The 15,655-nt window shown below is 60.6% G+C and overlaps 1 protein-coding gene across 1 annotated transcript in view; it reads right to left on the bottom strand.

The window, feature by feature from the left end:
• Window positions 1–15,655, bottom strand: part of FER1L5 (fer-1 like family member 5) — a 52,596-nt gene that overhangs the window by 2,812 nt on the left and 34,129 nt on the right. The window contains exons 21-47 of the mRNA XM_024744028.1: window positions 15,439–15,539; window positions 14,542–14,719; window positions 14,311–14,466; window positions 13,257–13,388; window positions 11,928–12,091; window positions 11,488–11,602; window positions 10,861–10,963; window positions 10,135–10,313; window positions 9,887–10,039; window positions 9,499–9,643; window positions 9,295–9,372; window positions 8,224–8,405; window positions 7,493–7,681; window positions 7,092–7,181; window positions 5,907–6,053; window positions 5,664–5,826; window positions 5,488–5,513; window positions 4,659–4,709; window positions 4,418–4,522; window positions 3,980–4,099; window positions 3,349–3,510; window positions 3,017–3,108; window positions 2,444–2,614; window positions 2,085–2,233; window positions 1,725–1,864; window positions 499–587; window positions 142–237 (exon numbers count right to left, since the gene is read on the bottom strand). Coding sequence (XP_024599796.1) covers window positions 142–237; window positions 499–587; window positions 1,725–1,864; window positions 2,085–2,233; window positions 2,444–2,614; window positions 3,017–3,108; window positions 3,349–3,510; window positions 3,980–4,099; window positions 4,418–4,522; window positions 4,659–4,709; window positions 5,488–5,513; window positions 5,664–5,826; window positions 5,907–6,053; window positions 7,092–7,181; window positions 7,493–7,681; window positions 8,224–8,405; window positions 9,295–9,372; window positions 9,499–9,643; window positions 9,887–10,039; window positions 10,135–10,313; window positions 10,861–10,963; window positions 11,488–11,602; window positions 11,928–12,091; window positions 13,257–13,388; window positions 14,311–14,466; window positions 14,542–14,719; window positions 15,439–15,539 — 3,476 coding nt within the window. The remainder of the gene's footprint in view (window positions 1–141; window positions 238–498; window positions 588–1,724; window positions 1,865–2,084; window positions 2,234–2,443; window positions 2,615–3,016; window positions 3,109–3,348; window positions 3,511–3,979; window positions 4,100–4,417; window positions 4,523–4,658; window positions 4,710–5,487; window positions 5,514–5,663; window positions 5,827–5,906; window positions 6,054–7,091; window positions 7,182–7,492; window positions 7,682–8,223; window positions 8,406–9,294; window positions 9,373–9,498; window positions 9,644–9,886; window positions 10,040–10,134; window positions 10,314–10,860; window positions 10,964–11,487; window positions 11,603–11,927; window positions 12,092–13,256; window positions 13,389–14,310; window positions 14,467–14,541; window positions 14,720–15,438; window positions 15,540–15,655) is intronic.

Here is a 15,655-nt window from a genome sequence, read left to right as displayed (position 1 = left end):
GGGGTTCACTTGGATTGTCCCCACCCCTAACTGGAGCCCTGGGAGGAGGGCTGCCCAGTAGACACCAGGCATGGGTGGAAATGGAGAGAGAACTGGGCAAGTCTGAGGGCACTCTGACGGAGCCCCGCTCCTCTCCCTTACCCTTTGACATAGATGTCGCTCATCCTCTCGGTACTTAAACTGTTTTCCTTCAGGTGCATGTGGGCAGTTTTCCAGATAATGCAGCGCAGCTCATACCTGTAGCCACTGTTCTCTGAGGCTTTGCTGAGGAATAGCTCCCCAGCTGCAACCTCGGTGAGGGAAGAGAGGCCTGGGAGGCTGCCCTCCGTGCCCACCCAAGTCATGCTGTGTTTGGGGGACCACAGGGAAAGGAGGCTCCCCAGATTCCCAACAGAGGAAAAGAATCACCGTGACTCGGTGTTGGAGCCCACTGGTGCTCCGCACGCTGGGAAGGCCACACTGAGTGGTGCAGTTGCTCAGGAGATGGGTGTCACTCACCTTCTAGGCTTTCTGGGCCTAATGTTGAATGGGGGGCCAGGAGGCCCAAGCTTCTTGGGGAAGATGTCCACCCACATTTGCACCTTTCCCTAGAGTGGAGATGGATTAGCTGGCTGGGGTTGGCCAGCCCCCGTTCTCCGCATCCTGGTCTGGGGCGGGGGCCTGTCTCAGCTTCTAGATCTGCTGAGGCTGTGTTTCCAACACCGAGTGGTGGGGTATCGAGGCATCTGGGAGGTGGGATGGACTTCAGACCGGAAGTCAGCACACCGCCCATCAGCTTCCACTTGTTTCTTTTTTTGGCTGGGAGCATACGATGGCTACGAGGCTGACGGCTGTGGCGCACGGATGTCAAGTGTAACTGGGGTCTGGAGGGTTGATGCCATTTAACAGGTCCTGCTGGACAGCCTCTCTGGATGGGACTCCAGAATGGGATTGGGGCTGCAATTGTTAGCCACCTTAGTGGCCCTGAGTAAGAGTAAACTAGGTGATCCCCAGGTCATGTTGTGGAACCACATCCTAAGGATGTCAAGCTATCCACAAAGCACAGGGGTCTAGGAAAGAAGGGTTGAACCTGGTAAGAAAAGGGGAGACAAAAGAGTTAAGAGGGTAGAACTACCAACAGTGGAAGATAGATTCCTTTAAACCATGTGACCTAGGTTTATTCTTTTGAAATTGGCCCCATTTAATGAGAAAACAGGTTTAATGAGGATGGTTTTAAAAAGTGCTCAGTAGAGAACTTTGTATCTAGAATGTGCTATCAGCTTGAGAGATTCGGAGAATGAGGTGAGCCATTCTGGTGGCTGGACGGTAGGGGATAATTAGGGTGCCTGTGGGGATTTTTATTCCTCCTGTTTGGGGTTCCTTGCCGTGGAGAAAACACAGCCTGCACTTAACAGCCAAGCCGGGGCTGTGATGCCTGCACTCTGACCCCAGGTGCTGCCTCCTTACCCTCCCTCAGGAGAGACTAAGGCAGTGCTGGCACCGGCGGGGAAGGCCCCGAAACACTTCCACAGCTGACACGGGGCCTCGGTTTCTTGTTGGTGACTTTTCCAGCTCTGAACTTCTCCATTCTAAGAGACACCACTGCGACTTCTTGCTTATTAACATGTACAGAATGTGCTTGTCTTCTTTTCACGTACATCTGTGGGTGCCCGGCCTCTCCTTCCCCTCTTGTCCTGGATGGGTGGGCTTCCCCACCTCCTGATCCAGCCCCTCCAGTCTCATACCTGGTCGATGCCCGGCTGGCTGTCGCTGTACAGCGTGCGGGTCTCCACGTGCTCAGGTACCAGTCCTTGGGTGTGCAGGAGGTACAGCGCAAGGCGTTCTTTCTTAGATCCCAAAAAGCGAGCAGTAGGGGGCTTCAGCTCTAGATTGGAGGGGGATGGAAGGAGGGGTTGACGAGGTCATTAGCCTTCCCGTCTCCCACGTAGGCCCCTTCTCCACCCTCAGCCTGGGCAGTGGACTTGGTTATCCGTTACAGGCGAGAAGGGGAGGTGGCGTGCCCTCTGGCAGCTCCTCCATCCTGTAGCCCCACTTGTCACAGAGGCCCAGCTCTGTGCTTTCTGGCGGTGTGCTGTGCTTCTCACCAAAGCTTTGCAGTCTGAATTTTTTCCCATTGTAAAACACAGAGTCATCCTCAGGGCTGAACAGAGGCGGAGGCAGTCCTTTCTGCCTGGCATGGTGTTCCAAGAGCAGGCTTGGGGGCATCTGATCCCGCCACCTAAAGGGCCCTGACCTGTGGGGAAAAGGTGGGGAGGTCTGAGTCCTGGAGAAGCCTCTGCTTCGAGCTGCAGGCTGACCAGTGCTGGGAGCAGGGGTGCAGACAGGTACGGGCCCTGGTTCCCCAGCCTGGGATGCAGGCGTCTTTGAGGGGAGCCGAGGGCTTACTCTTCCACCACCACCCCCCACCCCGTGCTCCCTTGCCCTGGTTCAGGTCCACGCTTACTGGCAGTAGGATTTGGAGAGCCCACAACGAGCTCCAAAGCCAGACAGGAGTCGGTTTTCAAGGTCAATGACTGTGGTTCCAATCTTATCATCGGGTGAAAATAGGTCAAAGTCATACAGCTGGATCTCTAGGTCCTTCTCCAGGGGGATGGTGCAGCTCATTTCAAACATCCTTGGGTGAGGGTGTTGGAGACACAGAGACCGAGGACCATGTTATCTACACAGCTCCCTCTCCAGCATCCCAACCACACGTGCCCGTGCTCTACCCCCGGTTTGGCCCTGGTGAATTTGGAGAGCAGAGCCCGGGATGGCTCGTCCGCCAATAGCCATCCCTCAGTCGTGGCTGGGAGTAACTTTCGACAGGCCTGGGGTGTGGGACTCTGAGCTCCCTTCCCAGGCAAAGTGGTTGAGGGGGGAGGGGAGAGCTGGGCTGCCCATCAATGCATCTTCCATCTGTTGGACACTGTGCTAGGAACGTGGAGGCTAGAAAGGAACGTGAGAGTTCTCTGCCTTCTACAACTGCTCCCGGCACAGGGAGCGGGGTTGTGGGGTCGGGTGCGTTGGGGCATCTCACACGCCAAAGATGGGGTCCAGAGTGTTGGGCTGGTACTTGTCCCGGTTGCCAAGCTTTGTCTCTCCCAGTTTCAGGATCACATAAGGGTCACACTGGGGTTCAGATAGACGTGAGAGAAGGACGGAAAATGCAGAGTCAGCCCAGGTTGGTCAGGGAGGGCGGGAGTGGGGCAGAAAGGAGCCCGTTGTACCAGGTGGGGCCTGTGGGAAGTTGGCAGTCTGGGTGTCAGCCTGAGGGAGCTCCGGGATGCTGGGGAGTAGGGTGAGGTGAGGGGGGTGCCCGGGCTGGGGGGCTGGGGAAGACGAGCGCTGCAGTTCAGGGCTGCTCGTTACCAGGCCGTTGGCGTCTTGGGGCTGCAGGTTGGCTGCTCGCACCACGTACACCCGCACCAAGCACTGCTGAGGGAAGTCCTCTTTCTTAGGCCAAGGCAGGAACTGGCGAGGGGGCTTGGGGGTGTCTGGATTCTCAGGAAAGGGGTAGACACGGAATTGGCCCTGTGTGTGTGTTGGGGAGGGAAGGCATTGGCCTCTGGCCTGGCTCTGTAGAGCCCTCCAGGAGGTACCCCTGGTCTGTGTTGAGGGTGGCAGGGACGAAACCCGTGAGGACGGGTAGGGGCACGTGCTGCAGAGATGCTCTACGGGGACCACGGTGGTGTTTTCCGCTGAAGGGAGGTCTCGTTCCCACCCATCCCTTGGGGTCCGCACTTGTTTTCGAAGGCTCTAGGGCCTCCGAGAGCAGCACAGGCCCGAGCTGGGACTGAGAAGCCCTCGCCCTTCCTGCGTTGGGGGAGGCCACCCTGAGTCCCTGCAGAGGTCAGTCTCTGCCCCCCACTCCCAAGACTGTCAAGCCCTCCAGGCCCCATCCTCATGCCGAGCGTACAGAACCAGCGCTCCTGTCGGAGTCTTCCCTGGACAGAAGGGGCACGAGGTGACAGGTGCAGCGAGGCAGGGCTGGGACACGCACCTTGAACTCCCCTACCACAGGGCTGTCCAGCTTGGGCCATTCTTGGTAGAGTCTGAAGGTCTGGCAGAAGTCCTGCAGGCCCTGGAAGGCCGGCACGGCCTCCAGCTCACAGTCGTATACCTGTGGGAGGGCGTGTGGGACCCGGCTGGCGAGGGGAGCTGGCCAGGGCTTGAGGGGACCATTCCTAGGATCAGGGGGTTGAGGGGCCACCCAGGTCTCGCCCCAGAGCATCTGCCCTGGGGTCAGCAGAGCTGCTGCTGGTGGGCAGCCCTGGTTCCTGAAAGGGTGTGGCCTGTGGCGGCGTGGCCAGGAGTCTTGTGAAAAAGAAGCCACCCCCTGACTTGGTGGTTCCCCAAGGACTTGGGGCTGGGTTTGTTGGCCTCTCCCCACAGATTTTCTCCATCCTTCATCAGTCTCCCCTCGTAGGGGCCTGCAAACCTTCAGGGTGTGATACTCTTTGTACTTGTACTTTAGGGACCGGGGAGCATCTCCTGTGGCCCAGAACAGCTTGCTCCACCAGTCCACTTCCTGGTCGTGTTCATCCTGGCAGTGAGGAGGAGGGGCATTTTGGCCCTCGGGGAGAAGGCACAGTGGCCTTCCTCTGCCCAGAGTCATGCTGCCCCACCTCCCTGAGCTGCCTGGACTTGTTCCTTATTCCCCGGGGCTGAGCCTACATCACCTCAGCGTTGCTGGACTTGAGCCAGAACTTTTCATAAAGGTAACCTAGGAGCTGAAAAATGATTGCGGTGAGCTAGGCAAGGCCTGGCCGCCCGGTCCGCCCACCACCTCTGACTTCCGAGCTCAGAAGGGGTTCGAGGCCACGGCTTTCTGCCCTGGCTCCCTTGCCCTTCACAGAGGCTTTTTAATTCAGGGATCCTCAGACATAGGACTGGGGCCGAGAAGGAGGGTCAGGTTAGTTCTCGGTTCTCATTGCCCACAGCTCCACACTTAACTCTGGAAAGGCTCAGAAGTTCAGAGCCTCAGGCCCCACCCTAGGCCTCCTGAAGCTGAATCTGCCTTTGCTCCGGATGCCAAAGGATTCCTGTGCATTCGAGGCTGACAGGTGCTGCTCTAGAGCAGCAGTTCTGAACTTTGGAAACACTGGAATCACCTGGGGCGGGGGTGGGGCGTAGGTGGTTTGGGCTTGAATAAAATAATTGCTGCTTCTGGTTCCTACCCCCAGCAACTGGTCAGAAACCATTTGGGGGGCGGGCAGGCTGTGCAGCACGTGGGGTCTTAGCTCCCCGGCCAGGGATCGAACCCATCCCCCCTGCAGTGGAAGCGCGGAGTCCTAACTACTGGACCGCCAGGGAAGTCCCTCAGGGTTTTTAAAACTCTCGGGCATTTCTAATGTGCAGTCCAGGTTGAGATCACTGCTTTCGAGTTCTCGTGAACAAGTAGGCCTCACGCTGGGGGCGTGGATATCGGAACTCTGTTTAATCTGTACCCTCCTCAGGCACAAGGGCTGTTTCCTCTAAATGGCACAGGGCCTCCAGCCCTTTACTCACCTCCTGGTACTTCTTCACAGACAGCACTGCGTGGAGAAAGCGCAGTCATGAGTCTCAGGAGAAGGGAGAAGTGGGGGGGGAGGGCCACCAACCCGGCAGGACAGCCAGGGCCTTGGCCACTCCCAGTGCCAGCTTGTTGGTGAGGTCTGGGGAGGGGCAAGGAGAAAGGGCCGTACTTGGAGGCCGTGGGGGCATGTAGTCCTCAGCCCAGGGGTCACAGAAGTAGGGCTGTAGGGAGTCAACGTTGGCCTGACCCACCACGGTCTCCTGGCCGAAGTCCTGGTTGTCCACCACCTTCAGCACCAGGGGCAGCGCGAAGGCCTCATCCGTAGGCATGTACTGCAGCCCCAAGGAGAGGCCAGGGCGTGAGGCTTCCCACGAGCCGGGGCTGCCCCAGCCCTGGCCCAAGGCCTTCTCACCAGCGTGAGGAAGAGGGTTGACTGGGTGAAGTTGGGATTGGTCTGGAAGTCCCTGATGGGCTCTGTCTGCACGGACTCTTCCCAGCATTCCACCAGGAGCCGGGGCGAACGCACCTGCTTCATGTTCCGAAGGCCCCAGACCAGCATCTGCCGGGACAGAGAGGGAGGGTGGGGGAAGGGGCAGGTGGCCCCTCTGATGGGGTCCTGGCCTGGGAGCAGTGGGGCCCCAGGGGGCCTGCAGGGCCAGGGCACGAGGCTGGGTGAAGGCAGAGTCTGAAGGCTCACCCAGTCCTGTCCTGTGAGGGACGAGTCCTCCAGGCCTGGACGCTGCCGTCGTTCCTCCACGAGGGAGGTGCCCATTAGGTATTGCCCTTCCTCCCCTGCTGCCCATCTGGCCTCTAATCATCTCTCTCAGGGGTGACTTCCCGCTGCCGGCTGCCTCCCAGGCCCGCAGCAGCTGGAGTGCCCCGGGGTTCTTGGGCACCTCGGTGCCGTCCAGCTCGTGGCTGACTTGGATCCCACAGAACTCCACGGCCAGTCAGCGAGTCAGCACCCTGGGATATCACTCTCAACGGACAAACACTGGGTGCCCCAGGAGCTGTCCACGCCCTACTCATTGGGCCGCCTCAGGGCCAGAGTGGAAACCAGCCGGGTGGTCTGATCTTGGCTCCAGTGCCGGGAGGACCTGACCATCTTCCGCTCTTTGCCGCAGGGCACGTAGGTTCTGACCTGGGCGCCTCCATACTACTTTCAGAAGAGGTGAGAAACATCCTGGCATTTGGAGTCAGGCAGGGCCGGGCCTAAACTCTGGCGCTGCCACTGAGCCCCTGTGTCACTGTGCGTGGATGTGTTGTTTCTCAGAGCCTGAATTTCCGTCTCTGGAAGGTCGTCCCTACTTTTTGCACAAGGGCCTCATGAGGCTTACATCCGGTAGGTAATGGATGCTAAAGCCCTTTGTCTACGACCCACTGCAGAGGTTTGCATTAAAATACTTTTAAATGTTCTATCAGAACTTCATATCTCTCCTGTCTCCCTCCATCTCTCACATGGTATCTTCTCGGGGTCCAAGCTTTGGAGCAGGTAGGCAGAAGGCCCAAGAGGGTCAGCAGAGAGCGCACCGTGGTGCTCGACTGCTCTGGGGGTGGCTTGCCTCCTGCCCACCCACCCTGCTCCACGTTTCATCACCTCAATAGCCATTTTCCTTAGCGTGGGCTGGATGCTCTTGGGGAGGATGTAGATCCCACTCTTCCAGGGAACACTTAAGATTGGCAGCTGCTGTCTGAGACTCTGAAGGGATGAGGTTGGAGAGCAGGGAACCTGAGGCCCTGTTGGGCTGGTCCTACTGTCCCCCACCCCCCACCACACACACAAGCAGGACCCTAAGAGGCTCAACTGCGGCGGCCCCGGAGCCCTATGGGCAGAAGCTGGCAGGGGAGTTAGGGAGAGGTTGGGCAGGCCGGCACCTCCCAGCCCAGTGTTCTGGTTCCCGGGCCCCAGGACTTTGCTGAGGGGCTGCGGTTGGGGGCCGCTGGCTGTGGGGACATGTGGCAGGGGAGTGGGGCAGGGTGAGGGCGCTGGCACCACACTCCCAGCCGGTCCCTCTCTCCCAGCACCTCAGTCTCAAGGATCAGCTCACAGGACGCCAAGATCTCGCCCTCTTCCTCCTCCAACCCTTTTACAAGGGGGTGCCACCTCATGGGGGGCAGGATCCGTTTTTGGACATCCAGCCAGACCACCGGTGACCACATGCTCCGTCCCCACAAGCTCTCATTGCCCTGGAGGGAAGGGGAAGTTCACAAAACATGGAGGCCAGGCTGGCAGGGGTCTGGCTCCTCCTGGGATTCTGACAACTCTAGGATCAATGCGATGTGCTCTGCGAATCAGGTCCCGCTGGAGCACTTTCCGAATATTCTCCTCCAAAATAAAAGCTCCTGGGCTCCCCTGGTGGCGCAGTGGTCGAGAGTCCGCCTGCCGATGCAGGGGACGCGGGTTCGTGCCCCAGTCCAGGAAGATCCCACGTGCCGCGGAGCGGCTGGGCCCGTGAGCCATGGCCGCTGAGCCTGCGCGTCCGGAGCCTGTGCTCCGCTACGGGAGAGGCCACAGCGGTGAGAGGCCCGCGTACCGCAAAAAAATAAAATAAAACAAAAGCTCCTCACGGAATTCCCTGGCGGTCCAGTGGTTAGGACTCCGCGCTTCCACTGCAGTGGGCACAGGTTCAATCCCTGGTCTGGGAACTAAGATCCGGCATGCCGCATGGCACGGCCAAAAAAATACATTAAAAACTTCTCAGAGCTCTGCCCAGCCCAGCCCACCTTACCTGGGGGTCCCGCTGCCACAGTTCCAACACCACGAATGGTGGGCTCTCTTTGGTGTCCTGGGGGTTCTCGTACAGGAGGAGGTGCTGGAAGATGAGCGTCTGGGCCCACGTAGGGGCTGCAGAGCTCTTCAGGGTTTGCGTACACTGGCTGTGGTTCAAGAAGACCAACCGAATGAAGGGCGCTGTGGGTGGAAGGAGAGCCGTGCCTTTGAGCTGCCGAGTGACGCTCTCCCCTCTTCTGGCTGCTGCCGCCACCAGACCGGGTACCCGGGGAGGCTCAGGCCAGACAGCCACAGCCACTCCAGCTCCCCAGAAGGCCACCTCAGAGTAAGCCACAGAGCACATGGGCTTATAGCTAGAGGCCCCTTATACCATCATGGTTGGGGCCTAGCCGTCACAGATGCAGAGGGCCCGGTGGCTCCTCTGGAGGGTTCTGGGGACCAGGCTACACGTGGCTGCCCTTGCACAGCATCAGCAAGTGGCCTTGGCATCAAGGAACGTCACACGGCCCTCTCGACGAGGGTGCTGATGCCCAGTGGACACAGCTCCCAGCAGACATCCACTGCCCCGGCTCAGACCCTTGTCCAACAGTCTGGCTCCCAACAAACAGGGCCACTGCCAGCCCAGGGCAGGAGCACGTGACTCACCTGAAACCTCCCATGGGGCCTCCACACAGGGCTAGAGATTGCCACCCCTCCTCCCCACCCCTCATCTTCTGTGCAGCACAAGGGACACGTGGTTCCCAAGCGTGCCATCCTCTCTCTCGCCTTTGTGCCTCATCCCCGCTCTTCCTTGTCAAGGCCCAGCAAACTCCTCCTTCCTCTTCAAGGCTCAGCTAAGTGGCCTCCAGTGGGATGAAGCCTCCCTGTCTTGATTCCACAGTGTTGGGGACACACCGCAAGAGCGGTCCTGCCTTGTATTCCTCGTTCTTGTGTCTTTTCCCCAAACCATGAGGGAAATGAGCTGCTGGGGGCAGGGGTCTGCATGTGTGTCACCCCCTCCTCGCCACATCCTTTATACTGCTGGGTGGCCACATGGAGGGGCTGGGGGAGAAGAGGTGCCCACGCCTACCCTGGAATGTCTGGATGTGGTTGGACATCAGGTTCCGGGCCTGGTAGATGTAGCAGAAGAGCTGGTAGTAGTGGGGCTCTGGGTAAGAGAGGAGCTGTGTCTGCCACCCGCCCCCAGGATCCCCACCCCATGCCCCCTGCTCCCTGCCCTCAGGTGCTGGGTGTCTCCGGGGCCACCCAAGCCGACTCTCAATTGAATGCTCACTGTTGAAGATGCAGTAGATGAAGGGCAGGTTGGGTGGCTGGGTGATCTCTGGGGGAGCCCTCCAGGAGCTCCTGATTCTGTCCAGTCTCCGTGTCGACGACACCATGTCCGCTTCCCTCTTAGCTTGCTGTTTCATATCTAGACTCTGTGCCCAGGACAGACTCCCTGAGGCTCATAGGTGCCTTTCCTGCCTCCCCCAGCCCAGGCCCAGGTCACCCTTCTCCCCATCCAAAGCCTGAGGATGTGGCTCCGGGGCCCAGTTCCCCCCACCTGCAGTGGTCAGTGCATCTGGCCACACGGGGCGTCTCCGTCTGCCTGGCGCACCAGGGGGCCCTGGCTCCGGAGGTGGGGTTGCAGGGAAGAGACACCTAGCCCACTGGGGCTTTACCAAGGATCCCTCCAGGAGGAATATGGGTGCAATGCCCTTGACCTTGTTGGGGGCCAGCCTGCGGTGCCAGCGGCGGCGGCGGAACTGGCTCTGGGGCTGAGGGTTCAGGTGGAACTTGGAGCCGAAGACACCGTACTCCCAGCCTTCCTCGTCCTCAGCCAGGCTGGGGTGGTGCTGCGAGGAGAGCAGAGTCACCCTCTCACCTGGCCAAGGGTGGGTCCCATCCATGGTCCCGCCAGGTCCCTGACCAGGCGGCCCCTCACCAGCTGCAGGAAGGACAGGGTCTCCTGTTCGTGGCTCAGCCTCCCGTGGTCCCGGTAGCGCACGCGCGCCCAGCGCCGGCGGCGGCAGGAGTAGTAGGTCTTCTCCACCGAGTTCCAGACCTGGGGCAGCCCCGAGGGCGGGATGCCCACTCCGTACTCCCAGCCTGAGGGACCAGGACACAGCCCGTGGGTGCCCAGGGAGGGGCCCACAGGCTCGGGGGCTTGGACAGGCCTGAGAGATAAGCCCCGGAAGGGCAGGCCGAGGGGGCAGTGCTGTCCCTCACGTCCAGGTCTCTCCGGCCACAAAGGAAGGTATGGTCACACTGCGTCACCCGGTGGCCTGGGCTCAACTGCCCATCTTACAGAGAAGGAAGGTGAGGCTCACAGGCGTCCTGGGACCCACACAGGGTCACACAGCCCGTAAGTAGCAGAGGCTGCATCTTGAGCCCGGGTCTTCCGACTCCCAGCCCACCGCCCCTTCCCTGGAGCCACCTGGGGTGAACCAGGCTCTGGACGCGACCCCAGTTCACGTGCTCGGGAGGCGCTTAGCACCTGCCCTGTCTCAAAGCTGGGGCCCACGTCTGCGGCAAGGGTGGAGGCCCTGCTCTCCGGAGACTGAGACCCCCAGGAACGCAGGCCTGCCCCACCTGACAGCCTGGCTACTTTCAGTTCCAGGCCCTGCCACCCTTAGCCGCTGCCCAGAGGACTGACCTTCACTGTCCACTGCGTGGTTCAACTCCACAGCCCAGTTCTTCTTCGCGTGCCAGCCTTGGGGGCACTTCACATTCTCCCGGGCCTCCACAGGTTCTCCGTTCTGTGGGTGCACAGAGAGGGCGGGCCAAGGGGCGTGTTGCTCGCCTACTGCAGCCATCGTGGCCTCCAGCCTCCTGGGGCTCCTTAAATTTAAGTTCGTTAAAAATGAAACAAAATTCGGGAATTCCCCTGTGGTCCAGTGGTTAGGGCTCCGCGCTTCCGCGGCTGGAGGCCCAGGTTCGATCCCCGGTCGGGGAACTAAGATCCTGCGTGCCGCGCGGTGCAGCCAGAAAAAAAGAAACAAAATCTAAAGTTCAGTTCCTTACTGAACTTTGAATTCTGGGTAAAAGCGCCACCTTCGAAAGGGGGAAGGAAAGGTGCCCACTCTGTTGTTCTTCCAGTCCCATTTAGGGGACCTCTCCCCACCACCTTGGGATACAAACCCCATCAGCGCTCACCCAAGGTCACACCAGGGAGCAGGACTCAGTTGGTAACGCCTGATCCAGTGCTCTTTCCACTCAGACACCCTGGCTTCCAAGGTGCCCCCCTGGTTGAATCACTTGCCCCCCCGCGCCCCCTGCTCACCACGTCTGTGTTGGGGATGGCGGCAGGCACCCAGGCCCCCGTGGTGTCCCGGCGCTGGTTCTCATACACCTCCTCCAGCACCTGGCTCTTGTTGATGTCTGTGTCCAGGAGGAGCCTGGAGGCAGTGAGACCCCGAGTTCCCAGCATATCTCCCTGAGCTTACAGGCCCCTGGGGTCCTCCTCTGTTGGCTGAGCGCTGCCGTACCTAGCAGCCCCACCTGCTCTGGGAAAGGCTGGGCAGCGGGGCCTGGCATGCAGGGTAGGGTGGCGGGCAGGTCCCCCTGTCCTATGCACCCCAGCCCCCAGGACCAGGCTGCAGTGGCTGTGTGCCCGCCTCTCTGGGCTGCTGCCTACTGGCCCTCCTGGGTAAAAGGAAGTGTCAGCTCCACTGCTGCCTGTCCAGGGGCACACAGGCTCCGGGTCCCACATCCCAGCCTTACCTCCGCTGAGGTTCAACTGTCCATGACCCCTGCCAGTGCCATCCATGGGGCTCCTTGAAATCTTCCTTGGGGAGGGCACTGTGCCCCATGACGTCCGAGAAGCTGGGACAGTGCTGCAGCCACTGCTGTCCCCACTGGTCCTTATACTTGGCCTGATTCTCGTACTGGGGGAGGGGAGTCCATCAGTGCCTGCTGCCACCCCCAGCATACCCAGCACCGGCCCTAGGCCACCCACTCTGGGCTGTAAGCACCTCCCAGAAATGTGGTAGTCAGGCAGAGGGCCATGTGGCACCTGCCCGGGGGCAGGAGCTGCGTTGTCGCTTGTAATGGGACGGCACCGCCCCCGCTGTCAATTGGCACAGGCAGCTGCCACTCGTCAAGTGCTCACTGTGGCTGGGCCCATGCCAAGGGCATTACGTGAACTGACAACCCCTTTCAGCCGCACACCCCCATTTCACAGGTGAGGAGACTGAGGCTCAAAGGTCACCTCTACCCCAGGCGGCTCGGCTCTCGAGGAGTGGAGTGGGGTGGATGCCTGCGTTAGAGCCTGGTGGTGCCTGGGGTGCGACCTGTCCACCCCGTGTCACTGCTGACCCTGGGGAACCTGGTCCTGCTCCACCACTGCCCTGTCTTTGCTGCCTCTGGACCTTTCTTCCACATTCCCCTTCTGGGCACGCACTCATCCTAAATCCCTCTCTGTCTCAGCACCTCCAAGTTCTACGATCTATCCACAGCATGCAACTTAGGAACCATGAAAATGTTTTGACAAAGTAAGTTAAAAAGCCCGAAACTCAAAACTTATTTCTCTTCTGTTCTCAGGACCTTCTCCTGAGCCATGTCCTCCCCTCCTCTGATTACAGAGCGGCCTCTGGCCGGCTGCTCACACACCTCCTGGGTTTACGGTTCTAAGGGAACATGCCTCATTTCCGGCCCCTCTGACTGTCCCAGGCCTCCCCCTCCCCGGGACCACCAGGCTGGCCTGCAGGACCCAGCTGGGGTCGGCAGGGGTCCCGGGCTGTCACGCTGATGATGGACGAGACCCCCTGCAAGCAGTCAGAGCCTGGTTCACCTCACACACCCCGAACGAATTGGGAGAAACTCCCTATAAACCTCCGTCTGGGTGAGAGTGACCAGCCCCAGGGGACCATTCAGCTGCCCTCCTGTCACCGCAGCCTATGGCTTGTCAACAGGGGACCTCTTTAGTTTCTGCCGCCTCTCTCGAGCCCCTTTCACGGTTCTCAGATTCTGCCAGTGATGTTCATCTCCACCTTCAGAGCTGGGCTGTTGCCGGGTCACCCTCCCGCCGGCCCCACCCGGGGCCCCGCTCACCGTCTCCGCGGACACGACCACTTCGCCCTGGCAGAGCAGCTGCAGATCCTTGCTGTCGGTCACGTTGCCGAGCCACATGCAGACCCGGAGCTGGGCTGGGAGCGTGTCCTTCTTTCCTTCACCCTCTGGGTACTGAGCCGGAGGTAGGTCAGCAACCACGGGGGTGCAGGCCCCCAGGGGCAGGGGTGCGGGTGAGGGAGGGGCACACACACCTGCCCCTTCACCCTGAGCCCTGGGAGCAGGGGCCTCACGCTGAGCTGGGTGATGGCCATAACAGAGGCTGGTACGGGTGCCGCTGGGGAACCTGGGAATGCTCCAGGGAGGACTGGTGCTGATGGTGCCATTGACAACAATGCTTGCTATGCGCCAGGCAACGTGCTAAGGGCTCTGATCCTCACACACCACCACAAGGCGGGCATTATCACCGCCAGGCCCATTTCACAGAGAAGCAGGCTGAAGCCAGACACGGTCAGGAGCTGGCTCCGGCTCACACAAGCCGGTGAGTGGTAGAGCCAGGATTCAAGTCTCAGTGATTCTTGCAGGATGAGAAGGACTCAGGTGGGCCCTTCCACCATGGCGGAAAGGGCAGTGGGGAGCCAGGGACGTCTCCGAGACGGAGGCAGTGTCCCCCACCTGCCTCCCAGGGGGAGGGCTGGAAGCACAGGGCTGTCTTCAGGGCAGGGGACTCGTGGTCAGTCAGCCTTATTTATGGATTGTGTCTGATATGAGGGGCTGGCACCCAAACCTTATAGGTATTAAATATGTAGATAGCAGCCAATCGTGGTCCAGGGGACACGGGACAGGGACAGGACCAAGTGACGCATCAGGATGACGGAGGGGACAAATTTGAGGAATATTTATGGTGGCATGGACTCCAGGCCCCCACCTTCCTCTGGAGAACTGTTTAAACCCCATTTCACCTGGTAAAGGGCCTGACAGAGAGGAAGTGGGCATGCCCTTGGGAGGCTCATGGGGGCTGCCCGGGGTGGGTCAGGGCTTCTCCCTTGGGACGTCCTTGGCCCTCTCCTCCCCTGAGGACCCCTGGCCTCCCCACCTGCAGGAAGAGGGTCTGCGTCTTCCCACAGAACCTGCCGGAGTGCCGGTCCCCGGTCGGGGAGAACAGGATGGTGTGGGCGGGCACCTGCGCATAGGCCACTCGCTGCTCCCGGGACATCAGCCAGATCATCACGTCCGGGAGGTTTGTCTGGGGCTGCTGGGCGGGAGAGCGTCAGGCCCACATGGCCGGCTCCACGGCCCGCTCCCGGCCGGAGTGTCCAGCACCCACCTCGGGGAGCACGGCATTGAGGCGGTACAGCCAGCCCTCCACGGTGGCCACCATGTCCCTGGGCTGGGCTTCCTTGGCCTTCCGGGCCAGCTCCTGCAGGAGGAGGCCGCGGAGCTGCCACCTCTTCCTGTCCAGGTTGGTTGCTTTGGGCTGATCAGCCATGCAGGGCAGTGGGTACCTGTGGCCAGGACCGGGAGGGCGGGGGCTGAGTCTCCATGTCCCTTGCTCACCATCCCGCCCGGCCTCAGTGCTCTTCCTAGACCCAAGATCCTGCCCCGCGCCTGCTGGCCTGACCCGGGGAGCCCTGCCCACCCTCCTTAGGAAGCCCACTCACTGTGGTTCCGGCCCCTAGGTCCTCATCCTTCCCCTTCCTATCCTCCCAGCCCCTGCAGTGGGCCAGGCCCGTGCTCAGGACCTCCTCGTGGACAGAGGTGTGAGCTGTGAGACAGGGGCCAACCAAACCCCGGGCGGGAGGGGGGAGGATCCATGTGGGCTGCCGGGCCAGGAGGGAGCCTTACAATGGCTCTTCCAGAACAGGCAGAACCCCAAAGAGGGCCTTGTGGATAGAAGGAGCGGCAGGGGAAAAGGTACGGGCTGGGACTGTGCAGGGCTTGTCTGGACAATGGGGAGGCTGGTTTGGGAGGAGCCCCAGGCATGGGTGTGGGGGGAACAGTGATGGATGGGGAGGTCAGGGCCATTTTGACGGTCCCTGAATGGGAGAGAGGCAGCTCTGTGGTTTGGGGAGAGATCTGCGCAGATCTCATATTTCCTGTGGAGGCAGGGGTGCGGAAGGGTGGTGGTGAGGGCTGTTCTGTAGGGTCCTGTCTGCCCCCCAGACCCTGTGTGAGCCTGATCTGGCTCAGCCCCTGCCCTGGGTGAGGTGCCCACCGCCCCTACTTGCAGTCCTCCATCAGCTCCCTCAGCAGTTTCTCCCACTGGGGGAGCAGGGCCGGGTCCCTTGGATTCTTCATGGATTTCAGGGTGTCCAGATTGGCTTTCTGCCCAGCAGGAGAGAAGTGGCAAGTAAGCATGGGGCTCCCTCAGGACAGGCTGCAGGGCTGATTGGCCCAAGATGGTTTCAGCCAGGACTTGGGGACATTTGAGGGGTAACCTG

This window comes from Neophocaena asiaeorientalis, unplaced genomic scaffold (genome assembly GCF_003031525.2).
Source record: "Neophocaena asiaeorientalis asiaeorientalis breed wild unplaced genomic scaffold, Neophocaena_asiaeorientalis_V1.1 scaffold114, whole genome shotgun sequence".
NCBI classification, from domain to species: Eukaryota; Metazoa; Chordata; class Mammalia; order Artiodactyla; family Phocoenidae; genus Neophocaena; species Neophocaena asiaeorientalis.
Note: the sequence above shows the minus strand (reverse complement) of the source record. Positions and strands in the feature narration are given on the sequence as shown.